This window comes from Taurulus bubalis (genome assembly GCF_910589615.1).
Source record: "Taurulus bubalis genome assembly, chromosome: 14".
Lineage (NCBI taxonomy): Eukaryota > Metazoa > Chordata > Actinopteri > Perciformes > Cottidae > Taurulus > Taurulus bubalis.
In genome coordinates, this window is record NC_136602.1 from 2,900,144 (window position 1) to 2,926,107 (window position 25,964).

Consider the following 25,964-nt stretch of genomic DNA (forward strand, 5'->3'; position numbering starts at 1 on the left):
CATACAGTGCATAAAATGATACAGCCTACAGTATTATGAAATGGGTCATATTGTAAAATGAGTACTTTACATTTTTCAAGAAGAACATTTCGCTTATATTACCTCTAAGTGAGGCTCCTTCTCCCTCCACTGCGCATGTCATCTCTTTCGAGGAAGGACCGTAAAGGGTGCACTGTCACTTTAAGACTTTCCCTCTTTCGCGCTTTTGGACTCTATCGCGTTCCGTCGTTTCAGCAAACGCTCGCTTTCCGGTAGTCGTGGTGTCGCGTAGCTCGGCTGGTTCTCCTCTAAAGACTCCAGTGTTTCACGGGGACTAAATAACCGCCTCGACATGTCCGGGGGAACCCAGCTGGAGAACGCGAACCCGATGATCTTCCAGCGGTCCGGGGACCGGAAGCTGACGTCGAACGACGAGGACGAGGACGTGCACGACCCCATCGACGACAGAGAGATCTTCGATATCCTGTTTTGACTGGTTTATTATTCACCTGCCGTGTGCACGTGTGCGCGTGTTACACGTAATGTTACCTGGTGAAACACTGTGGAGAAAGTACTTTGACTTTTACCACAAATATACAAATATATGGGGATCAATGGTGAAAGAAATACAGCTGCATTATGCATTCAAATGAGTGACAACATGTATTAATAAGTATTGCTCCTAATTATTGTTATTGTTATGTTATATGTATTTATTAATATTTAGGTTATCACAACTGTTTATTGCCAAGTACGTTACACAAACAAGGGATTTGACTTAAATACAAAAACACAGTGCAATAACATGAGACATCATTTAAAAATATAAACGTGTACAATAACAAATATGGTAAACAAACAAACAGATACCGGTACAGGTACTTTAGTAGAAGAACATGATGCGCAAGAGTAAGAGTGACTCATTTTCCTGTACTAGTAAATGTATAATTACAATTATAACTTTATTTTTTACAAACAAAGCATTGTAATAGTGTGAATGTTACCCATAATGCATCATAATAATACTGACATGGAGGCAGAGGTTGTGTTGTATTTATTTGTTCTTTAACTAGCGGTACATCTGATCCGGTCCATCAACGACCCGGAGCACCCTCTGTCTCTGGAGGAGCTCAACGTGGTGGAGCAGGACCGGGTCAAGGTACCGCCTCCTTTACCTCAGGGTCATCCTGCACGCAAACCTTTACTCAATCTCATTGTCTTTTGGGAAAAAAAAGTCATAACAATCAAAAGAAATTTAACTGAAATGTAATTTTTAATAGAGGTTAATATCTTTCCGTATGTTCTTCTTTTTGTTTGTTTCTATGTGATTGTTCTTTTGTTCTTCAGGTCGATGACGCAGAGAGCAAAGTGGGCATCGAGTTCACGCCCACAATCCCCCACTGCAGCATGGCCACGCTCATCGGCCTGTCAATCAAAGTCAAGCTGCTGCGCTCCCTGCCAGAGAGGTTCAAAGTATGTGTGTGTGCGTGTGCGTGTGTGTGTGTGTGAGAGACGTTTTGACCAGCGTGTTGTTGGTAGACAGGTTTAGTGTTACTGGATGTTTTAAGTGTGTGGTCACAAATAAAATAGTGTGTGTGTGTGTGAAAATAAGTATGTGTGTGTAAAATGTGTATGTGTGAGAAATAAGTGTGTGTCTGTGTGTGTTGGTACTATGGATGGACAGTTAGTTATTTCATGTTAACAACATACTGTGTGTGTGTGTGTGTGTGTGTGTGTGTGTGTGTGTGTGTGTGTGTTATGGATGCACGTTGAGTTACTCTATATAAACAACATGCAGTGCGTGTGTGTGTGCACGTTGAGTTACTCTATATAAATGACGTGTGTGTGTGTGTTTGTGTGTGTGTGTGCACGTTGAGTTACTCTATATAAACGACATGATGTGTGTGTGTGTGTGTGTGTGTGTGTGTGTGTGTGTGTGCACGTTGAGTTACTCTATATAAATGACATGCCGTGTGTGTGTGTGTGTGTGCTATGGATGCACGTTGAGTTACTCTATAAACAACATACAGTGTGTGTGTGTGTGTGTGTGTGTGTGTGTGTGTGTGTGTGTGTGTGTGTTATGGATGCACGTTGAGTTACTCTATATAAACAACATGCAGTGCGTGTGTGTGTGCACGTTGAGTTACTCTATATAAACAACATGCTGTGTGTGTATGTGTGTGTATGTTTGTGTGTGTTTGTGTGTGTGTGCACGTTGAGTTACTCTATATAAACAACATGCTGTGTGTGTGTGTGTGTGCACGTTGAGTTACTCTATATAAATGACATGCCGTGTGTGTGTGTGTGTGTGTGTGTGCTATGGATGCACGTTGAGTTACTCTATATAAACAACATACTGTGTGTGTGTGTGTGCTATGGATGCACGTTGAGTTACTCTATAAACAACATACAGTGTGTGTGTGTGTGTGTGTGTGTGTGTGTGTGTGTGCGCACGCGCTATGGATGCACAGTGAGTTACTCTATATAAACAACATACAGTGTGTGTGTGTGTGTGTGCTATGGATGCACGTTGAGTTACTCTATATAAACGACATACTGTGTGTGTGTGTGTGTGTGTGTGTGTGTGCTATGGATGCACGTTGAGTTACTCTATATAAACGACATACTGTGTGTGTGTGTGTGTGTGTGTGCTATGGATGCACGTTGAGTTACTCTATATGAACGACATACAGTGTGTGTGTGTGTGTGCTATGGATGCACGTTGAGTTACTCTATATAAACGACATACAGTGTGTGTGTGTGTGTGTGTGTGCGTGCTATGGATGCACGTTGAGTTACTCTATATAAACGACATACAGTGTGTGTGTGTGTGTGTGTGTGTGTGCTATGGATGCACGTTGAGTTACTCTATATAAACGACATACTGTGTGTGTGTGTGTGTGTGTGTGTGTGTGTGTGCTATGGATGCACGTTGAGTTACTCTATATAAACGACATACTGTGTGTGTGTGTGTGTGTGTGCTATGGATGCACGTTGAGTTACTCTATATAAACGACATACTGTGTGTGTGTGTGTGTGCTATGGATGCACGTTGAGTTACTCTATATAAACGACATACTGTGTGTGTGTGTGTGTGTGTGTGTGTGTGTGTGTGTGCGCTATGGATGCACGTTGAGTTACTCTATATAAACGACATACTGTGTGTGTGTGTGTGTGTGCTATGGATGCACGTTGAGTTACTCTATATAAACGACATGCCGTGTGTGTGTGTGTGTGTGTGTGTGTGTGTGTGTGCGTGCGTGCGTGCTATGGATGCACGTTGAGTTACTCTATATAAACGACATACAGTGTGTGTGTGTGTGTGTGTGTGTGTGTGTGTGTGTGTGTGTGTGTGTGTGTGTGTGTGTGTGTGTGTGTGTGTGTGTGTGTGTGTGTGTGTGCGTGCGTGCTATGGATGCACGTTGAGTTACTCTATATAAACGACATACTGTGTGTGTGTGTGTGCTATGGATGCACGTTGAGTTACTCTATATAAACGACATACAGTGTGTGTGTGTGTGTGTGTGTGTGTGTGCTATGGATGCACGTTGAGTTACTCTATATAAACGACATACTGTGTGTGTGTGTGTGTGTGTGTGTGTGTGTGTGTGTGTGTGTGTGTGTGCTATGGATGCACGTTGAGTTACTCTATATAAACGACATACTGTGTGTGTGTGTGTGTGTGTGTGTGTGTGTGTGTGTGTGTGTGTGTGCTATGGATGCACGTTGAGTTACTCTATATGAACGACATGCCGTGTGGGATAAGTGGTGTGAGTGTTTGATTTGTTCCACTTCCTCTCAGATCGATGTGCACATCACTCCCGGGACGCACGCCTCAGAGGAAGCAGGTAAATAAGACGTCAATGGAGGGGATGTTGGATCATGTTTCCACGAGTCATCACACCGCTTCTCTCCTGGTTTTGTGTTGTTGTGGTTTTGTGTTGTGTAGTGAACAAACAGCTGGCGGACAAAGAGCGGGTTGCAGCGGCGCTGGAGAACTCCTCGCTGCTGGAGGTGGTCAACCAGTGTCTGACTCCCACCCGGGGGTGAACCGGGGCCTGACCCCCACCTGGGGAATCTGAGCGGCCAATCGGCTCTGTCTTCTTCTGCTGTCGGCCAATCACGTTTCACTCTGGTCTTTGACAACAGAGACGTGGGACTTCAGTGGCAAACAACCTCTACCTGTACATAATGTTGATGCTTTTGATATTTTATTAAAGATGGACATTTAAATTCAACAATGATGATGTTTGTGTGTTTTTTCCATACAAATATATGTTTGTGTTATATATGTGTATACAGTATATATATATATGTTTGTGTGTGTATATATATGTATGTATGTATGTGTGTGTGTGTATATATATATATATATATATATATATATATATATATATATATATATAATAATATATGTATATATATATATATATATATATATATATATATATAATAATATATGTATATATATATATATACACACACACACAATCTTATTTATCTATGTGCATGCCAAGAGCTGTCTTCAGGGAAATCCAGTTTAATTTGTGATATCAAGTTCAAGGTGATGCAATAAGTCTTGTCAGAGAGGGTTTGACTCAACTAAATGTTTTTATAATGTGAATAGTTTTGTGAAACATCTGTAGGAACTATATGCAATGAAACATGTTATTGTCCGTGTTCGTCCAGCAGGGGGCGTCCTCATCCTTTCCCTGTAGATCCCGTGCAGGAGGCTGATGATGAGAAGTCTATGCCCATCAGGAGACAAAACAAACCACAGCACAGTCATTAGCAGCTGTTCTTTTTATTAAGTCACTCAACCAGACAAGCTCACAAAGGGCTCACACAAATAATACAAGTAATACTGCTTCAACCCACGTGGAGTTAGACGAGGGGAAGGAGAGAGTAAATGTTAATTCTCTAAAGTGTCACCTTTAATACATTTTTGAAAATGTTACAGTTACTTATTCTAAGTAACTTTGGACTTACATTTCTGCCAAATACGTATATTTATTGTGGAGCATTTATTGTGGAGCCTTTATTATAGGAAATAAAATATAAGATTTTGCAAAAATGGTTATGTAATCACACTTTTAATCTTGACTCTGAGCATGATATTTGGTGCCACTCTGCTCCAAATGCACACATTAAATGATTGTTGGCAGGCACTGACATCAAATCCATGAAATAACCCTCTTATAAATTCTACTTTAATAATAATTCAGTATGAGACAGTTAAACACAATCAAACAGACCTTTTAAGACGATGTGAGTGGTGGGTAAATAACTGTTGTTCCTAAGGCTCAACTAACAGCCTGAAGATTGTCTTTTACTCTTTTTTTCTCGAGCTCCACATCTGGAAACATTGCATCACTGCTAAAACCCTGGATAAGAGACCCAGCCGGCACAGCTGCATGAGCCGAGGCCAGAGCCGTGCATGGCCGGGTTGAGTCAACCGAAACACGCATGCGGAACGGGGAAGAGGAACAAGTATCCGGCTCGGGACGACGACCTAAATATATATATGTAGTTAAATGTTTAACATATTTTAAAGCTGTGTGAAAAAAAGAAAGATTTTGTATATTATTAATGGTCTTATTTCCTTTTAAATGCGCGTCGTTGCAGCTGGATAGACTCCACGCGACCCCGCCTACATATGGCTCTGGGCGGAGCCAGCATCTTTGCCCCGCCCCCCTCCTCGCGCGCCAGTCCTCTCCTGCAGACTTCTGGATTGGCTGCTCAGACCTCCTCAACACCAACCGCAGCATATTGACGGTCGATGGGAGATTACTAACCGTGCTCCGCGTTTCAGTCTCACACAGGTACGTTGAGCAATTTATATTATTTATTTTCTGGAAAGTTTGAGTCCCGACTTTTTGTGTTTGTGCGCGTGCGTGTGTGTTTTGTGGGGGGAAAAAATAGCTTCAGTGGAGCGGAAACCGTGAGACCCGAGTTTCGGGTTTTACAAGCGAGAGAAAAAAACACCAAAAAGCAGAAGTTGTCATCTTGCAGAAAGCAGCTCGGGAGTTCCTCCAGCAGGGAGGGAGGCGCGGGGCTGCTCTCTGCCGTCTTAAGCGGCCTTTAGTCGGCTGATAGGAACTGGTCCAGGGGTTTGGGCAGCGAGCCAAGGTTTGTCCTTTTTCTTCCTCCCACAGATGATGATGATGATGATGGTGACGTTAAGGGCCAATGTGAGTCTTGTATTAACTGTTTTCTTTTTTTACACCCTGTGTTTATCCTCATGTGAAGCTGCAGCTTATCACATGTAGTCAAGATGAACATACCGCATGCGTTTGTGTGTGTGTGTGTGTGTGTGTGTGTGTGTGTGTGTGTGTTTTCTTTGGTGCCAAAAGAGCTGCTGCAGAGAGAGAGAGACACACTCACGCTCTTGACTTTAGTTGGACTTATCATTCACATCATTAGGTGGTGTGAAGTCAGATGGAAAATAAAGGTGTGTGAGTGTATATCTGATTGTGTGTGTGTGTTCGCAGCCCTTTTGATAGAATGCCATTTGGCTCCAAAGCGCTCGCATCCATGCACCTGCATACACACACACACACACACACACACACACACACACACGCACACACGGAGGCCGAGATGCTTCTGTAAACATTTAGTTCACGGAGAGCTGCTTGCACACCGATAGGCCGCCTCGCTCCTCGTGTTGGTCCCCAGTGACTCTTGATATTGTGCAAGTGCACACGTCTTGTTTTGAAGAGTTCTCCTTTTTTGTTGCAGAATGGGCTCTGTGTCATATATATATATATATATATATATATATATATATATATATATATATATATATATATATATATATATATATATATATATATATATATATATAGCGAGAGAGAGCCCATTCTGCAACAGGAACAACAAAACAAAAAAAATATATATATATATATATATGTGGGAGATGCAGTCATGTAGCACACCGGTCTTCTTGAAATGAGACTCCTTAGATCGATAGGAATATTCTTTCTGGTAGCGATATCCTGCTCATCATAATGTATCAAACATAAAGCTACATATCACATCATAATGTATCAAACATAAAGCTACATATCACATCATAATGTAGCAACATAAAGCTACATCTCAAATCATAATGTAGCAACATAAAGCTACATATCACATCATAATGTAGCAACATAAAGCTACATATCACATCATAATGTAGCAACACAAAGCTACATCTCACATCATAATGTAGCAACATAAAGCTACATATCACATCATAATGTATCAAACATAAAGCTACATCTCACATCATAATGTATCAAACATAAAGCTACATCTCACATCATAATGTAGCAACATAAAGCTACATATCACATCATAATGTATCAAACATAAAGCTACATCTCACATCATAATGTATCAAACATAAAGCTACATATCACATCATAATGTATCAAACATAAAGCTACATATCACATCATAATGTATCAAACATAAAGCTACATATCACATCATAATGTATCAAACATAAAGCTACATCTCACATCATAATGTATCAAACATAAAGCTACATATCACACCATAATGTATCAAACATAAAGCTACATATCACATCATAATGTAGCAACATAAAGCTACATATCACATCATAATGTATCAACACAAAGCTACACCTCACATCATAATGTAGCAACATGAAGCTACATCTCAAATCATAATGTATCAAACATAAAGCTACATATCACATCATAATGTAGCAACATAAAGCTACATATCACATCATAATGTAGCAACACAAAGCTACATCTCACATCATAATGTAGCCGAACACTATCATCTATATCAGGTCACACACAGACACTTTTATTACTCATTTTCTTCACCTTTATTACAGTTTTATTTTTATTTGTGATCGATCTTGAAATAATGAATCGATTAGTTGTCAACTATTTAATAAAAAAACTACTATTTTCATAACCAGTTTGTAGAATTTGTTCTAAAAAACAATAATTCTCCAGTTGCTAAATTGGACAAGGAAAATACTCGCCCAAAACCAAAGTATTGATTTAGTTGATTGACAGTCGTATTGTGCGCATCAGCCCAGAGTGCCGGGGCTCCAGCTCCTCTCTGGCCGGAGGAACACGACCTTGGGGTCTTCTTCCATAGACTTGTCTGGAATTTTGCAGCTGCTGCCACGTCCTTCACTGATCCCTCAGAAATGAATCCAGCGAGGAACCGGCTGCTCGTTGTTTTTGAAAGTTGGTTTTCTGGACCCGGGCCTGGATCCACTGGTCCCCTCAGCATTGCAGTGTTGCATTGTGGGTCCCCTTAACAAGCGAGTCCATCGTCTCTAGAATGACCTTCTCGATTCTGCTTGGACGGCTGAATTTTAAACATCACCCGTGCAACAAATATTTTACAGTACATATTTATTTTGGGGTGCACTTGTTTGCCGTCCCTATTTTTGACACGTTGAATTTCTCAACAATGAGAATAGAAATCATAGACCTGTCGGGCCACAAAACGTCCCTCGTCACGGACGCTGCACTGGTGCTCCTCTGTGGTGTCGTGTGACAGTCACTGTGAGTTGACTTCATGGAGTCATTTCAGAACAATAAGCAGACTGTTATATGTTATACTTCATATATTTGGGACTAACGTCTCTGTGCAGAATGCTGCTCGTCTTGGATCTCACGGGTTCATGTTAAGGTTTCATAAGAAAAGAAGAAGTTTGAGGTGTTCTTGGTTGTACAACCTTTTCTTTCTTTCTGTTTTTTTACGTGAGCATGTTGCCTCTGGTCGTGTGCGTTCTCACAGAACTAGTTTTAGCTCAGTGCAGCTCGTGAGTTCTTGGCATTCCTCAAGCGCTGCAGTGGGACGAGGCTGAGGAAGTGAGGGGCTCGGCCACGTCTCCACGCAGCCACACGGCTCTCCAGCTCATCGTGTTCCTTTACGACGCATTCAGGGATCCCAATGCCTCACCTTTTTTAAGTGTGCTTTTGCAGCATGTGGGTCGCAGCCCTGCGCTCCCTCTGTTTCCTGCGTGAGGCATCATGTGATCCTGGCATCCCTCCGTCTGGCCGACGCAAACTCACGACCACGTGCCTCATGTGTCGCGAGTGCAACGCGTCAAAGACGTCCGACGGCCGTGATTTAAGCACACATGCGGCAGAAGAATGTGTTTTTTTAGTTGCTCATTTTGATCCCCTCCACCAACACTGCATTTCTGAAACCACATGAACAAGCTACATTTAATTTGTTTTGTCCCAGAACCTTTGTATTATTTGTATATAGACTGAGGTAAAAAAGCTGCCGGTACAGCCAGAGGAAATCTTAAATATTAACACAGTAAAATGACTGTGTGTCTTGGCATCCGAGTTCAACTTTTCAGAGTCGGTTTCCTCACAGCCGAGGCGTTGGAAGGACATTTCGTGGCGGCTCTGCTGGGCCGACGGTATATGAGTCATGTGTGGTGTGATGTGTGATCACAAAAACTGACTGGCCCGCAGGCGAGCCGCGCTAACGTTCATGTGACTGTGTGACATGATGACAGGATGGGGATGAGGAAGAGGGAGGGGGGGTGCATATCAATTCTCTTCTCGTCTCCTTGCCTTTGGCCTCCTCTTCCTAGCGGCTCGGCCTCTGAATCCAAGGACTGTTATTCATTTGGATCCGTGTTGTTGATGTTGTGGAGCTCCACATTCCGGGTTCCGCGGTGAGATAAACGCAGAGAAACACGTGACGTTGACGACATGATTGCTGCACAGACTCTGTTGAGAGGAAATGTAGAAACTATTGAGACGCAACACCACCGGCTGCAGTTTTGATAAAACGGTGTTGAAATGAATCGCGCTGAGATGCAACGACACTGGATATTTTTACCCTTGCCCACAGAACATAGTGATTCCGCGTTTGCAACTGATGCCTCAACGTTTTCGGGGGCGGCTACCGTCTGCAGCGCCTCTGAACGTGACCTTCTGCTTCCCCAAAGACACACAAGAGTGACGTCAGGCTCTTGCTGAGGGGAAATTCACCTCTGTGCTTTCTGGTGGAGCGTTAGATTAGAAGATAGTGTCCGTTATTTAAGACGCTAAAGCCAGCGGACAGTTAGCGTAGCTTAGCACAAAGACTGGAAAGGGGGTGCAGCTAGCCTGGCTCTGTATAAATGTAACTAAACACCTCTTAACATCCCTAATTAACACGTCATATCCCGTTTAGTTTTTTTCCCCTTACAAACTCAAAGTGTGAAGTCATCTAACTCTGCTAGAAAGTAACGGAGCAGATTTCCCCAAATAAGCTGACTTATTGATTAATGTACTGTGGTTGCAGCCTGAATGGCTGATTCATAAACGTAACAGCGAAATGGTGTAATGTGGCCCGATCATCACGGACCAAAAAAGAACTGCATTTCAGCAAAAAAGGAGAGAGAGAAAATAGTCGCTGAAGACTCTGATAGCTGCTCGCCGTTGTATTTTAGTTGAAGCTGTTTCCGTTAATTTGTCAAGTCAACAGAATTAAACTGGGCTGTCGTGTTGAAACTAAACAGGGCCTTTTTTTGTGGACGAAAGACCAATTTTTCATAATAAGCAATTTGGAAAACAATCCAGAATTTTTTAACCTTTTTCAGGTTTAGTTATTTAGTTTGTGTTTGTGTCATTTTCACCAGTCGACATTGAAGAGGCTCTCTGTGGCTTTTTTATTTATGGAGTCCCACAAACTTCCTGTTGCACTTTAGTTTAATGTCAAGGCTGCTGGTTTAACAGTGTGTAGTAGCTCACTGCATAGTGTGTAGTAGCTCATAGTGTGTAGTAGCTCACTGCACAGTGTGTAGTAGCTCACTGCATAGTGTGTATTAGCTCATAGTGTGTAGTAGCTCACTGCATAGTGTGTATTAGCTCATAGTGTGTAGTAGCTCACTGCATAGTGTGTATTAGCTCATAGTGTGTAGTAGCTCACTGCATAGTGTGTATTAGCTCATAGTGTGTAGTAGCTCACTGCACAGTGTGTAGTAGCTCACTGCATAGTGTGTATTAGCTCATAGTGTGTAGTAGCTCACTGCATAGTGTGTATTAGCTCATAGTGTGTAGTAGCTCACTGCATAGTGTGTAGTAGCTCACTGCATAGTGTGTATTAGCTCACAGTGTGTAGTAGCTCACTGCATAGTGTGTATTAGCTCATAGTGTGTAGTAGCTCACTGCACAGTGTGTAGTAGCTCATAGTGTGTACTAGCTCACTGCACAGTGTGTAGTAGCTCATAGTGTATAGTAGCTCACTGCATAGTGTGTAGTAGCTCATAGTGTGTAGTAGCTCACTGCATAGTGTGTATTAGCTCATAGTGTGTAGTAGCTCACTGCATAGTGTGTAGTAGCTCATAGTGTGTAGTAGCTCACTGCATAGTGTGTATTAGCTCATAGTGTGTAGTAGCTCACTGCACAGTGTGTAGTAGCTCACTGCACAGTGTGTAGTAGCTCACTGCACAGTGTGTAGTAGCTCACTGCACAGTGTGTAGTAGCTCATAGTGTGTACTAGCTCACTGCACAGTGTGTAGTAGCTCATAGTGTGTACTAGCTCACTGCACAGTGTGTAGTAGCTCACTGCATAGTGTGTAGTAGCTCGCTGCATAGTGTGTAGTAGCTCACTGCACAGTGTGTAGTAGCTCACTGCACAGTGTGTAGTAGCTCACTGCATAGTGTGTACTTGCTCACTGCATAGTGTGTACTAGCTCACTGCATAGTGTGTAGTAACTCATAGTGTGTAGTAGCTCATAGTGTGTAGTAGCTCACTGCACAGTGTGTAGTAGCTCATAGTGTGTAGTAGCTCACTGCACAGTGTGTAGTAGCTCATAGTGTGTAGTAGCTCATAGTGTGTAGTAGCTCATAGTGTGTAGTAGCTCACTGCATAGTGTGTAGTAGCTCATAGTGTGTAGTAGCTCATAGTGTGTAGTAGCTCACTGCATAGTGTGTAGTAGCTCACTGCATAGTGTGTAGTAGCTCACTGCACAGTGTGTAGTAGCTCACTGCACAGTGTGTAGTAGCTCATAGTGTGTAGTAGCTCACTGCATAGTGTGTAGTAGCTCGCTGCATAGTGTGTAGTAGCTCACTGCACAGTGTGTAGTAGCTCACTGCACAGTGTGTAGTAGCTCACTGCATAGTGTGTACTTGCTCACTGCATAGTGTGTACTAGCTCACTGCATAGTGTGTAGTAACTCATAGTGTGTAGTAGCTCATAGTGTGTAGTAGCTCACTGCACAGTGTGTAGTAGCTCATAGTGTGTAGTAGCTCACTGCACAGTGTGTAGTAGCTCATAGTGTGTAGTAGCTCATAGTGTGTAGTAGCTCATAGTGTGTAGTAGCTCACTGCATAGTGTGTAGTAGCTCATAGTGTGTAGTAGCTCATAGTGTGTAGTAGCTCACTGCATAGTGTGTAGTAGCTCACTGCATAGTGTGTAGTAGCTCACTGCACAGTGTGTAGTAGCTCATAGTGTGTAGTAGCTCACTGCACAGTGTGTAGTAGCTCACTGCACAGTGTGTAGTAGCTCACTGCATAGTGTGTAGTAGCTCACTGCATAGTGTGTAGTAGCTCACTGCACAGTGTGTAGTAGCTCATTGTGTGTAGTAGCTCATTGTGTGTAGTAGCTCATTGTGTGTAGTAGCTCACTGCATAGTGTGTAGTAGCTCACTGCACAGTGTGTAGTAGCTCACTGCACAGTGTGTACTAGCTCACTGCATAGTGTGTAGTAGCTCACTGCACAGTGTGTAGTAGCTCACTGCACAGTGTGTACTAGCTCACTGCATAGTGTGTAGTAGCTCACTGCATAGTGTGTAGTAGCTCATAGTGTGTAGTAGCTCACTGCACAGTGTGTAGTAGCTCATAGTGTGTAGTAGCTCACTGCACAGTGTGTAGTAGCTCATAGTGTGTAGTAGCTCATAGTGTGTTAGTAGCTCATAGTGTGTAGTAGCTCACTGCATAGTGTGTAGTAGCTCATAGTGTGTAGTAGCTCATAGTGTGTAGTAGCTCACTGCATAGTGTGTAGTAGCTCACTGCACAGTGTGTAGTAGCTCATTGTGTGTAGTAGCTCATTGTGTGTAGTAGCTCATTGTGTGTAGTAGCTCACTGCATAGTGTGTAGTAGCTCATTGTGTGTAGTAGCTCATAGTGTGTAGTAGCTCACTGCACAGTGTGTAGTAGCTCACTGCATAGTGTGTAGTAACTCATAGTGTGTAGTAGCTCATAGTGTGTAGTAGCTCACTGCACAGTGTGTAGTAGCTCATAGTGTGTAGTAGCTCACTGCACAGTGTGTAGTAGCTCATAGTGTGTAGTAGCTCATAGTGTGTAGTAGCTCATAGTGTGTAGTAGCTCACTGCATAGTGTGTAGTAGCTCATAGTGTGTAGTAGCTCATAGTGTGTAGTAGCTCACTGCATAGTGTGTAGTAGCTCACTGCATAGTGTGTAGTAGCTCACTGCACAGTGTGTAGTAGCTCACTGCACAGTGTGTAGTAGCTCATAGTGTGTAGTAGCTCACTGCACAGTGTGTAGTAGCTCACTGCACAGTGTGTAGTAGCTCACTGCATAGTGTGTAGTAGCTCACTGCATAGTGTGTAGTAGCTCACTGCACAGTGTGTAGTAGCTCATTGTGTGTAGTAGCTCATTGTGTGTAGTAGCTCATTGTGTGTAGTAGCTCACTGCATAGTGTGTAGTAGCTCACTGCACAGTGTGTAGTAGCTCACTGCACAGTGTGTACTAGCTCACTGCATAGTGTGTAGTAGCTCACTGCACAGTGTGTAGTAGCTCACTGCACAGTGTGTACTAGCTCACTGCATAGTGTGTAGTAGCTCACTGCATAGTGTGTAGTAGCTCATAGTGTGTAGTAGCTCACTGCACAGTGTGTAGTAGCTCATAGTGTGTAGTAGCTCACTGCACAGTGTGTAGTAGCTCATAGTGTGTAGTAGCTCATAGTGTGTTAGTAGCTCATAGTGTGTAGTAGCTCACTGCATAGTGTGTAGTAGCTCATAGTGTGTAGTAGCTCATAGTGTGTAGTAGCTCACTGCATAGTGTGTAGTAGCTCACTGCACAGTGTGTAGTAGCTCATTGTGTGTAGTAGCTCATTGTGTGTAGTAGCTCATTGTGTGTAGTAGCTCATAGTGTGTAGTAGCTCACTGCATAGTGTGTAGTAGCTCATTGTGTGTAGTAGCTCATAGTGTGTAGTAGCTCACTGCACAGTGTGTAGTAGCTCATTGTGTGTAGTAGCTCATTGTGTGAAGTAGCTCATTGTGTGAAGTAGCTCATTGTGTGTAGTAGCTCATTGTGTGTAGTAGCTCACTGCACAGTGTGTAGTAGCTCATAGTGTGTAGTAGCTCACTGCACAGTGTGTAGTAGCTCATAGTGTGTAGTAGCTCACTGCACAGTGTGTAGTAGCTCATAGTGTGTAGTAGCTCACTGCACAGTGTGTAGTAGCTCATAGTGTGTAGTAGCTCACTGCATAGTGTGTAGTAGCTCACTGCATAGTGTGTAGTAGCTCACTGCACAGTGTGTAGTAGCTCATAGTGTGTCGTAGCTCATAGTGTGTCGTAGCTCATAGTGTGTCGTAGCTCATAGTGTGTAGTAGCTCACTGCATAGTGTGTAGTAGCTCATAGTGTGTAGTAGCTCATAGTGTGTAGTAGTTCACTGCATAGTGTGTAGTAGCTCATAGTGTGTAGTAGCTCATAGTGTGTAGTAGCTCACTGCATAGTGTGTAGTAGCTCACTGCATAGTGTGTAGTAGCTCACTGCACAGTGTGTAGTAGCTCATTGTGTGTAGTAGCTCATTGTGTGTAGTAGCTCATTGTGTGTAGTAGCTCATAGTGTGTAGTAGCTCACTGCATAGTGTGTAGTAGCTCATTGTGTGTAGTAGCTCATAGTGTGTAGTAGCTCACTGCACAGTGTGTAGTAGCTCATTGTGTGTAGTAGCTCATTGTGTGAAGTAGCTCATTGTGTGAAGTAGCTCATTGTGTGTAGTAGCTCATTGTGTGTAGTAGCTCACTGCACAGTGTGTAGTAGCTCATAGTGTGTAGTAGCTCACTGCACAGTGTGTAGTAGCTCATAGTGTGTAGTAGCTCACTGCACAGTGTGTAGTAGCTCATAGTGTGTAGTAGCTCACTGCACAGTGTGTAGTAGCTCATAGTGTGTAGTAGCTCACTGCATAGTGTGTAGTAGCTCACTGCATAGTGTGTAGTAGCTCATAGTGTGTCGTAGCTCATAGTGTGTCGTAGCTCATAGTGTGTAGTAGCTCACTGCATAGTGTGTAGTAGCTCACTGCACAGTGTGTAGTAGCTCACTGCACAGTGTGTAGTAGCTCATAGTGTGTAGTAGCTCATAGTGTGTAGTAGCTCATAGTGTGTAGTAGCTCACTGCATAGTGTGTAGTAGCTCACTGCATAGTGTGTAGTAGCTCATAGTGTGTAGTAGCTCATAGTGTGTAGTAGCTCACTGCATAGTGTGTAGTAGCTCACTGCACAGTGTGTAGTAGCTCATAGTGTGTAGTAGCTCACTGCACAGTGTGTAGTAGCTCATAGTGTGTAGTAGCTCACTGCACAGTGTGTAGTAGCTCATAGTGTGTAGTAGCTCACTGCACAGTGTGTAGTAGCTCCTTCCTCCTCACTGAAGCCTGGTAAAGCAAACCAGCTGGGCCGAAGGAGAGAAAACCAAGGTGCCTCTTCAAGAAGCGCCTCCAGTTGGCTGGAAAGAGGAGACGAGAGAGAGAGGAGAGAGGGAGAGAGTATTGAAGCGCGGCCGCTGACTGTGCGCTGCGAGGCAGGAAGTGTGACAGTGAAAGCACAGGAAGTGGCTGCCATGGAGCTACACGCTAACTCCGTCGTCCAGCAGCCTCTGGCGCTGCGATCACTTCACCTTCAGTTAACTGGAAGCCGTTCTCCATTTTATAATGACGTGTTTTTGTTTGTGTGAAGGTCTTTTATGATGATATACTTCAGAATGCATTTTGAGGAAGTGATTTTAATTCCAAAGTATATGAACCGTTTGAATAGGAATCAATGGAATTGATGCACACACAGAAACACACAGAAAACTGGTCTGATTGGGATTAAATACAACATTTAAAAACAGCCGTGGATTTATTACCGTCTGGGCCGGTTGATGTCGGCACCGTTCAAAGCAAATAACGTGTTTACTTTAGAGTAAATGTTGATGCATAGTTTTGACATGCAAACACAGTTATGCATGTTCATACTGCACAGAAGTTTAACTAAAACGGACGCAAACATTTACTGAATGTAGTTTTTAGATTTTGCAGCACCGCTTCCTGAATTATGAATTCTGGATTAATATTCCCCCAATATAACCCCCCTCCTCCTCCTTCCTCCTCCAGGTGGGGAACTGAAAGAGAGGAAGTGTGCATGTGCTGTATATACGCTTTGAGTAAGTTGAAGTGGGACTTCAACTTACTCAAAATGTGAGATGTCAGTTTAGAGGAAGAGGAATCAAGAAGTCCTCCTCGCTGCATATTGTTTTAAAAGCCGATCTTCCTCTTTCCTCTGCTTCCAGCTGTGCGCGGCGGCTCTTGAACGGCGGAGCTTCTTCTTCTGAACGGCCTGCTCTTCTTCTATGGACACAGACTGAGTGAGTGGTGACGGTTCTTCTTCTTTGGTGGCAAAAGTCACAGGAATGCAAAGTATTTATGAAGAAGTTATGTGTTTAAAAAAAAAAGACTTGATGAGATATGAATAGCTGCATTTCATCAGAGCCACCAGCCGTGTGTGTGTGTGTGTGTGTGTGTGTGTGTGTGTGTGTGTGTGTGTGTGTGTGTATGTGTATTAGTGGCTTTTAGAGCTAATACTGCTTCTTTCATTGGCAAACAGTTTGCAGAACTATTGGATTTATATTGTTAAAGTCTAGCGTGTTCTCTCTGGTTCTCTCATGGACCCCCGGCCTTCTAATCCCGCCCTCTCGACCCTCCAGGAAGGTCAGAGGTCAAGGACAGCTGACTGATCAGTACCACTCTCGAGTAAATAACGTATTCTGTAGTTTTAGTTGTCAATTGGTTGGTGTGTTTTTTGTGAAGGTCTGTTGTTACCCAACATCTCTACATCAGAGATATTAGCTCTGATTTGATTGGTCACAGTGTATTTTATATATATATATATATATATATATATATATATATAACCGGCTAATTTCATTGTAAATAATCAGCATTACTGACGGTGAGAGTGAAATAACAGAAATAATTCACCTTTTTGTGCAGATTGACACAAACAAGTGTTTTAGTTTGTTTTAGTATATTTATGTTTTTTGCACACGCAAGAAAAAATAATCCAGATGATGACAACATCAGCAATGTGTCAGAAGTCAAGAAGCCACAGACTGTTTTTAACTTGAGGAGGAAACACAAACAGGAACATAAAAGAAAACTAAGAGGAGATCATTTAGAAAAATACAACGTGAAATAACGACCAGCAGAAGTCAGCAGAAAACAATCCAATAAAAACACGGCACACATGTTAAGAGAGAAAAAACACACACACACACACACACACACACACACACACACACACACACACACACACACACACACACAGAGTCATTGTTAATGCAGGCTTTTCTCCAGAAGACGTTTCCGTCACAAAATGAATTCAGCATTAATTTTTTTTTTTTAAGAATGTTCAAAAGGTAAAAGTAGAGCCACATCTGAGTGTGTGTTAGTGTGTGTGCCACAGGATGTTAGCTTAGCCACTCAGCACTGTTCCTGCACAGCCGACACATTTTATTTCTTCCCTGGTCTTCGTTCAAAAATGTCTAGAATTGTCGTTTTCCCCCGACCTCATGCTCACAGTCACATGCTTCACTTTGCAACACGATGAATTATTAAATTAAATTAAATGAATTGTGTCTCTTGTTGCTCTCCAGAGGAGTCGGCCGTTAACGATCGCATTGGAATGATCGTCTTGTGGCTTCTGTAACCTTACGGTTAAGTCAAAAGGTGATGGGAGGTTTCCATGATGCACCACATTATGATTATTGTTCTTATTTTACTAAGCCACCAAAGTGTGTGTGTGTGTGTGTGTGTGTGTGTGTGTGTGTGTGTGTGTGTGTGTGTGTGTGTGTGTGTGTGTGTGTGTGTGTGTGTGTGTGTGTGTGTGTGTGTTGCTCTCAGTGTGAACACGGTGAGCTGGAGGAGCACGAGGAGGCTCGGGCCGGATGAAGACGCCTTTTTATGGCCGTTTGTAAACTGAAACATGTGCGAGCGCTGTGTGTGTGTGTGTGTGTGTGTGTGTGTGTGTGTGTGTGTGTGTGTGTGTGTGTGTGTGTGTCACTTCAAAGGATCCTCACCCTCATGTCTCCCTATACTACACTCTCTCTCTTTCTCTGTCCGTCAATGGAGGCATTGTGCATGCTAAGCTAATATTAGGCTGTGTGTGTGTGTGTGTGTGTGTGAGAGATGCTGAAGGGGAGAAGTTGTGCAGTGCGTATTAGATTTCAACACACGGGCCGGTTTCCTCCGGCGGAAGCTGATGTTTTCTCTGCTTTCCCTCCGAGCCGCTTCGCTCTCATCGGCACGTTTTGCACCGAGCGACGAATAAAAATACTCCGTTTCTCGTCCTCTAGTCATCTGGTGGTGGACTAGTTGTGAAGTGTGAAAATGAAAACCGTCACACACACGAAACCAAGCGGGGCGTTTCTCTTTCTTTCTCCACGACAGTCGCCTCTTTGCTTCAGTGTCGTTTCATCTGAGTTAAAGTCAACATGGGAGCAGATCTGTGAAGAGCCACTCTTGACTTTTAACACGTCTCGTCCAGGACTTCAGTGAGTAGCCTCGCTGCAAAGCCACGGAGGTCAAACCAGCGCAACAGCATGTGGCTTTAAATCGTTTAAATCTGCACAGCAGCCATCTTTTCTGCAGACGTTTCTGTCGTTTTCCTGTAAAGTTTGTCGTCTTCAGCCAAAACCTCACCCACCAGGGGATGATTCATTTTAGCGTTAGATTGAGTCTTCGTGGTTCTCATCGCTTGAGTTTTATATTCGCTGGTTCGCAAATGCAAATAGTTGCATTGACTTTCCTCTCTGGGTTGTTGCTTCACACAAAGTAAACAAACCGGAAGCTCTGACTCGTGATGCGATCACTTTGATTTATTTAGATTATTTAGATATATTTCAACGGTTTCTCTCCACATGAAGCCCCGACATGTTTCCTGAGAAAGTCTAACCTCAAAACGTTCAACCTTATATCCTCAGCAGCATGAAGCTAAGATAAGATAAGAGATAATAATATCCTTTATTAGTCCTGCAGTGGGGAAATTGCAGGATTACAGCAGCAGGTAAAGTGCACACATAGTAAACATTTCATTTTACAGTAAAACGGTAATAAAAATCAGTAGAGAATCCACAATAACAGTATTTCTAGCATTACATGTTAAAATGTGAGTCTCTCTCTAAACACATTCCTCCGTCCTGTTTCCCGGCCCTCGCTCAGCGTGGAGCTGATCTCCTGTGGCTTCCCTCCATCACGGGCCACGCTGGGAAATTATAGACATATTAAGGATAAATGTAAACGGCTTATCTTTAAAAAAAAAAAAACCTTATTGAACTGGGCCATGAATTATTATTATGATGATGATGTAGGACATTCTGTATTCGGGTTTGCAGATGCTTCACGTGCTAACATGCTAACGTTAAGCAGGTGTAACCACCTCTCAGTGGCTCCAGAACCGGATTATATGCAAGGAATTGTTGTTTTACAATATTTAACCACTGTTTTAATCAAACTACCTTGAGTTCATATCTGGTTATATTTACTCTACGACACACAAAGAGTAGCTCTCAGCATCTTCCTCATGATAGTTCTTTAAACACTTTGAAGTAAATGTGTTGTTACTATGATACTTTCGCCAATGTTATGAGGCTTGACCTCAACAAAATGTCCTTTGTTAAAGAACCAGGTTGTACTTGGATGTTCTGAGTTGACGTCTCACTTCTGCTCACTTCTTCTGTTGTTTTAAAACGGCTTACGATTTTGAAAGACCAAAAAAAATCTCAATGGCTGTTTTCGGTTTGAGACGTTGAAGGTGCGAACCACGCAGGAGCCACTGAGATCAGATGATAAAGTAAAGTTCACTGGGTAGAGATGGAGGGATGCAGTAGATGAAGAGAGCGAGCAGAAGGAGGGAGGGAGAGAGGGGGAGAGAGAGAGAGGGGGGGAGAGAGAGAGAGGGAGAGAGATAACACAAATGCATTGAGAGGAGAACGATGAAAGGCTGAGAGAAAGAAAGTGAGACGGAGGAGGAGAACGTCAAAATGATGTAGCGGCCTCATCATCATCATCATCCTCATCATCATCATCCTGGCAGCCGGATTGCTGCTGCGCTGGAGCCGCGTGGTGACTTCCTGTTTGTCAGCAGCATACAGGAAGTGAGAGCCCCTCCGAGGATCGTGTGTGTGTGTGTGTGTGTGTGTGTGTGTGTGTGCGTGTGCGTGACCGAGGCCGAGGCCGAGCTGTGTGCAGCAGACTTTGGTGTGAATTTAAACGTGTGAAAATGATATGCTTCATATATGTTTCATGGCGTTTACCCTGAACTCCTGAACCCACGTAAAGCGTCTAGTGGTCTTTTCCGAGTGAGAGAATTATGATTGACAGGTTCACCAATGCATTTGTTTCTATTCTACCATGTTCATGTGTTTCTTTGATGCCCTTTTAAAGCTTTCAATCTCAACCCGTTTAGTAAAATTAGTAATGGAGAAGTCCCTAAATATCTATTCTTTGTACCAGACCACAGAGCTCAGAATGGGGAAGTGCTGCGTCTGACTCACGGCGGTAATGGAGTTTACCAGACTGTATTTTTATATTTTTGGGGCTGTTAAATGCTGGCTGTGCAGCATCTTTCCTGCCCTGCACGTTGCACCAATGCACTGTGTGGTAGGAGAAAAGGGCGTCTGTCCTCGTGACGCCGATCTAAACACATGCAGTGTGTTTTTGTTGTTGTTGTGGTTTTAAGGAACTCAACATGCAAGTTCCTGTCGTTGCCCGTGAGCTCATTATCAGCTGATTGGAGCGATTGCATCGCTTGACGCTGTACGTTTTCTCAAGGGTCGCCACTCGACGACATCTTGACTCTTGCAGAAGCTGGAAAGTCCTGAAGTGTTGCGTGTGATGAGTGGAGATCCCCGTCAAGCAAGAAAAAACCCCACAACACGTACGTTTATATACTGAGCAAAGCAGTTCTCACAAAGACACGTTAAAGGAAATTGAAGTTGAAATTAACTTTTGTGACCACATTGATGGTTCTCACATTCACGTGGACACCGTTTTGATCGTATCGTGGTATATTTAGTGCAGACTGAATGGTGTCAGAACCATCAGAAGCTTTTTGTTGTGTGTGTTTTGTGGGACACGCTAGAACTGTTAAAGGATCCCAGTCTCCAGTTTGTTCTATTTTATTTAACGTTACTACGAGGAACTTTAAGTTTGTGTTGTTTCTGTCGCCCCCTGTGGACTAAAGTGGTAGTGTCTCTGAGCGCCAGGGTCCTTTGAACCTGCATGATGTCATCTGGTTTCACCAGAACCCGACCCGGTGGCTCCATCTTCTCTCTGAGGGTCTCGTTGTCGTCTTATAGAGGATCAATCAGGACTAAACTGTTTCATTAATGTGTGTGTGTGTGTGTGTGTGTGTGTGTCCTCCAGGGTGCAGCGTCCAGTGCACACTGAGTGAAGTGGAGAAAGGAAGATGCCGGCCCCTCCTCCCCCACCTCCCCCCGGCCCTCCTCCCACCTTCGCCTCTGTAAGTTTATCTTTTCCGTCTCTCTGCCAGTCAGATCAGACGCTGCTCAGCAGAGACGCCTAGTGGATGAATCGCGTCATGACAGGAGCGCTCTCTCCGCTCGCTGCCTTTTTTAATTCAGTGTTTTGTGTTCCAGGCCAACACAGAGAAGCCGAGTCTGAACCGCACAGAGCAGCATGGCAGGACGGCGCTGCTGACCGATATCTCTAAAGGAACCAGATTAAAGAAAACCGTCACAGTGGACCGCAGTGGACCCTTACTGGACAGTAAGTCAGCTTCTTTTCTACAGCGGAGAGGAAAGGTGGCCTGTGTGGTGATTCAGGAATCTCAGCGAAGACTTTTTGTTTGGTCTAAACAGCCACCAAAAAGACTTAAGTCCTCAGGTGGAAGCCTCTCATGAACTCTTCCCCATTTAAACGTTTTCACACAGGATGCGGTGAGCGCTCGCTGGTTTCAGGGCCATGCGGTGCGCTGAGCTCAATTTAAACTATTTAAATTCACCCGGTCCCGTATTGTGCACCTTTTTAAGTATTTAAACTCTGACTGAAGGATGGCGTCTGTGACCGTATACAGATGTTTATACCATTACCGAGACATGGTCGACATTTCTAATGTATTATTATTTATTTTCGTCCACTTTTTATTTTATTTTTTTTTATTTATAGGAATGTGTGTTCATGTATATAACATACACTATAAATACAGTGCAACAAATGATTTAATATATTTTGTTTATCTCCTTAGAACCTAAAGGTGGTGGAGGTGGAGGAGGAGGAGGAGGAGGAGGAGGTGGAGGTGGAGGTGGTGGAGGTTTTGGTGGTGGGGCTTCTCCTGCTTTAGGAGGCCTATTTGCAGGTGGGATGCCAAAACTGAGGTCTGCAGGAAACGGTGGTAAAAATGGTAATTTATGTTTACTTTGAATGATAAAAATAATGGAAATCCCCAAAGCGCCTCCGACATTTGTTCACTTCATCCTTTCCTCTCCTCCAGACTCGGGGCCCAGCCGAGGGCCCGTTCTCCCCCCAGGCGGTCGCTCCAGTGGCCCCACCCCCTTCGGTGGGGGCGGCGGCTCCACCGGGCCGCCTAAACTCCCAGCAGCCCCTGCTGGCGGCCGGAGCGGCGGCGGCGTCCCCGACCTTCCCAAGGGCCGGCCGGGCCTCTCCAGACAGGACACTCCCGGAGGCCCCCCGCCCCCCGTGCCCAACACCCCTCGGCCCAACCAGGGCTCCCAGCCCCGCGGGGGTCTGCTCCCGCCGTCGCTCCCCGGCGGCTTCCGGCCCGGCTCGTCCTCCGCCCCTCCGACTCCGAGTCTCCCTCCGGGGCGGCACGGGCCGCTCCCCCCGACACCCGGAGGCTCTTCAGCCGGGCCGAGACCAGGGTTCTCCGCCCCTCCCCCTCCTCCCCCAAACAGCAGCAGACCCTCCTTTCCGCCGACTCCCGGCGGGCGGCCTCCGCTTCCCGACGACCGACCCCCACCGCCGCCGATGGGCGGACATCGCCCGTCTATGCCGCGCGATGTCCCGCCTCCTCCGCCCTCTGTCAACTCCAAGCCTCCCTCTTCCTCCTCCTCCTCTTCCTCCTCCCGGCCCACGGTGGGTGGGGGTGCGCCCCCTCTCCCGCCGGGCCGACCGGGCCCCCCGCCTATTCCGCCCTCCCCGGCTGGAGGGGACGACCACGGCACCCCTCGTCTGCCCCAGAGGAACCTGTCACTCAACAGGTACTGGTGAAGCTTTTTTTCTTTGCATTTTAGCTCCACCCCTTTTCACTCCTCAACTTCCTGTAGTGAGATCTGCTTAACAAGATGGCGTCCACCACTTCTTTGTGACATTTACAAGCAAGGTTGACCCGCTTTCTGCCCCTAAAGACCCCTTCCCCCTCCTTTTTAAATACAGACAGAAATAGATTTATGGTAAAGATGGCTGCAAGTCGACTGCTTGTTTTATGTTTATTTCTCTTTTTACCGCACAAACTGTTTTTTATATATAATAAATATGTGTAATATTCTGTTTCTCCTCACCAGCCATGGTCCAGCTCCGCCTCACGGTCGGTCTGTACCTCTCCCTCCTCCACCGATCGAGAGACCGCCATCTCTGGGAAGGAACCAGTCGTCCACACGCCCAGGTGAACAGCCATGATCGATCGATTGATTGATTGAGCAACAACGGGTTACTGCTGTGAAAAAGACTTGCTCTAATCCATTGGTACCATTGGTTTAGTTCAAAATTCAGGCCAATTTTGTTGGGGCAACAATATTCTAACAAAATGGTCCATGCTGAAATTTATTGAAACAACTTTTTGTGACTCCTCCATCTGTGCTTTTTCAAATAATAGAATAAAGAAAATGTAAATTCCCTTTTCAAGTAAACCAGATCGCTCCATCAGACAAAAACTAAACAATGCAAATAAAGTTCTCTCTGTGCAAAAAAATAATTAATATTTGGCAAAATAATTACCTTTTGTGGCTTGTATTTTTTGTTTAATACCTCCGCGCCCCACTAGAGGGTCGCGCCCCACAGTTTGAGAACCACTGCTCTAATCAGTCGACATATTCCTTCCTCCGAAGGGCCTCTTCCTCCCACTCCTCCCTCGGGTCGCAGGGTGGGCGGAAGCAGCGTGAGGTCATCGCCCGCTCCGTCTCCTATTGGCCGGCCGGGCCCGGAGCCCCCCCGCGGGGGACCGGGCGGGCGGCCCCCCCTCCCTCCGGACCGGCCGGGTCTCGGAGGGACCCCTCCTCCTCCTCCACCAGCACCCATGGGTAACGGCTTCCAGAACTCTCACCACAACCAGATCCAGGGTGAGTAAAGACACAGACTGTGTGGGGAATGGAGAGTATGACTTAAAATACGTCTGTAATTCACCAGTAGAGAGTAACGTGGACCAGAGGTCGTATTTAACGGTAACTCTGCAGGCCGATGATAAACTCTCTGCCTTGTCGGGGTCTTTTTTTATTTAATTCCTCCCAGTTTCTATAACAGAATAGTTTCCCTCTGTGTTGTTTTTACCTCATGAGTTCAGACGTTCGGCTGGCAGAGGAACCCGCTGGCCTCGCCGCTGTTGTTTTTATCCCATTGAACACGGTTTGATGGGCAAGGCGGCGGATAAAAGAGAATCTCACGAGTTGGAATCATTTCTGAGTTCACAATATTCTGTGATTTTAGACACTAATACTCGTTGAGGTGCTGGGGGTCAAACTTGTAACTTACTGACTGAAATCTGTTTATTCAGTAGGAAGTTGTAACGGAATTGATTTTGTATTCCTGTTTTTTTTTTTACGTCTTTTGGAATAACATGCAGCTTTCACATAATACACTTTTTTTTTAAATCTTGAAATGACATTAACTTTTAGAGTGTTGCATTGGAATGCGAGAGATGTTTTAAATTTTACACAAAAATAAATATGTTACATTATCAGAAAAGTTCCCCAACTTCTTCAACTGAGTTCTCTCCAAGTTTCTCTGCACCGGTTCACTCCCGTTACCAGAGTAGCCTATTGACCTTTTATTCATGTTATTTATCTTTGTCGCTGTAAAATCAGAATGGTGCATCATGGGAGTTTTGTTGACCTCCGTCTCTTCTTAAAAACAGACGAGTGGGAGTGTCGCTTCACGTTCCACCCGGTGTCGGACCTCCCGCCTCCGGAGCCCTACGTGCCCTTCCAGAAGACCTACCCCAGCATGATCGGCAAGACGGACAGCAGAGGTCAGACACACACACACACACACACACACACACACACACACACACACACACACACACACACACACACACACACACACAGTCGTGTTTTCATAACTTTCGGGGACTTACAGTACTTACAGTTTCCTGGAGACTTATCCTAACCCTACCATAACTGCTACCAGCCTAGTCCTGAACCCTAGCCTTAGACCAAGTCTTCACCCTAAAAGGTTCTTATTTACATTATGGGACGTACATTAAAACAAAAATGAAGGAGTGTCCTCACAATGTGTCTGTGTAACCAGATTCATGTCCCCACAAGACATGATAAACACGCCCACTAGCACACACACAAACAAAACTTGTATCTCCAACATTTATGAACTAAGAACAAGAGCCCCATCATTCATACCCGCTGAGGTAAATACAGCTGCTCTGTGAAACAGTGCCCCCTGGTGGAGGATGACTAAATCTCCTCTGAGTGGCCGAGGAAAGACATTAACTCCTCCGTGTTCTTTTCTTCTTTCAGGTTCTGGTAAAAAGGAGAGAGGAGCTCCTCCTCTTCCTCCTGTACTGAGGTGA

General features: G+C 44.4%; 2 protein-coding genes across 2 annotated transcripts; both read left to right on the forward strand.

Annotated features, from left to right (window-relative positions):
• The first annotated feature begins 258 nt into the window (after positions 1-258).
• Positions 259-4,209, forward strand: ciao2b (cytosolic iron-sulfur assembly component 2B). Its single transcript, XM_079229789.1, has 5 exons — positions 259-458; positions 1,059-1,138; positions 1,327-1,452; positions 3,782-3,827; positions 3,929-4,209. The coding sequence occupies exons 1-5, from the start codon at positions 332-334 to the stop codon at positions 4,027-4,029; spliced, it is 480 nt and encodes a 159-aa protein (XP_079085915.1). The 5' UTR covers positions 259-331; the 3' UTR covers positions 4,030-4,209.
• Positions 4,210-21,653: 17,444 nt separating this feature from the next.
• Positions 21,654-25,964, forward strand: wipf1b (WAS/WASL interacting protein family, member 1b; the record flags this gene model as incomplete). The annotated part of the gene is made up of 8 exons (XM_079229378.1): positions 21,654-21,707; positions 21,844-21,973; positions 22,452-22,607; positions 22,698-23,424; positions 23,728-23,828; positions 24,271-24,501; positions 25,293-25,406; positions 25,912-25,964. The coding sequence occupies 8 exons, from the start codon at positions 21,654-21,656 to the stop codon at positions 25,962-25,964; spliced, it is 1,566 nt and encodes a 521-aa protein (XP_079085504.1).

What these genes read in the sequence shown, in the direction of transcription:
- ciao2b (XM_079229789.1), top strand. Translation starts at nt 332, where the DNA reads ATGTCCGGGGGAACCCAGCTGGAGAACGCGAACCCGATGATCTTCCAG. An exon ending in CGACGACAGAGAGATCTTCG is followed by an intron (nt 459 to 1,058) that starts ATATCCTGTTTT and finishes AACTAGCGGTAC; the next exon opens with ATCTGATCCGGTCCATCAAC. An exon ending in GCACGCCTCAGAGGAAGCAG is followed by an intron (nt 3,828 to 3,928) that starts GTAAATAAGACG and finishes TGTGTTGTGTAG; the next exon opens with TGAACAAACAGCTGGCGGAC.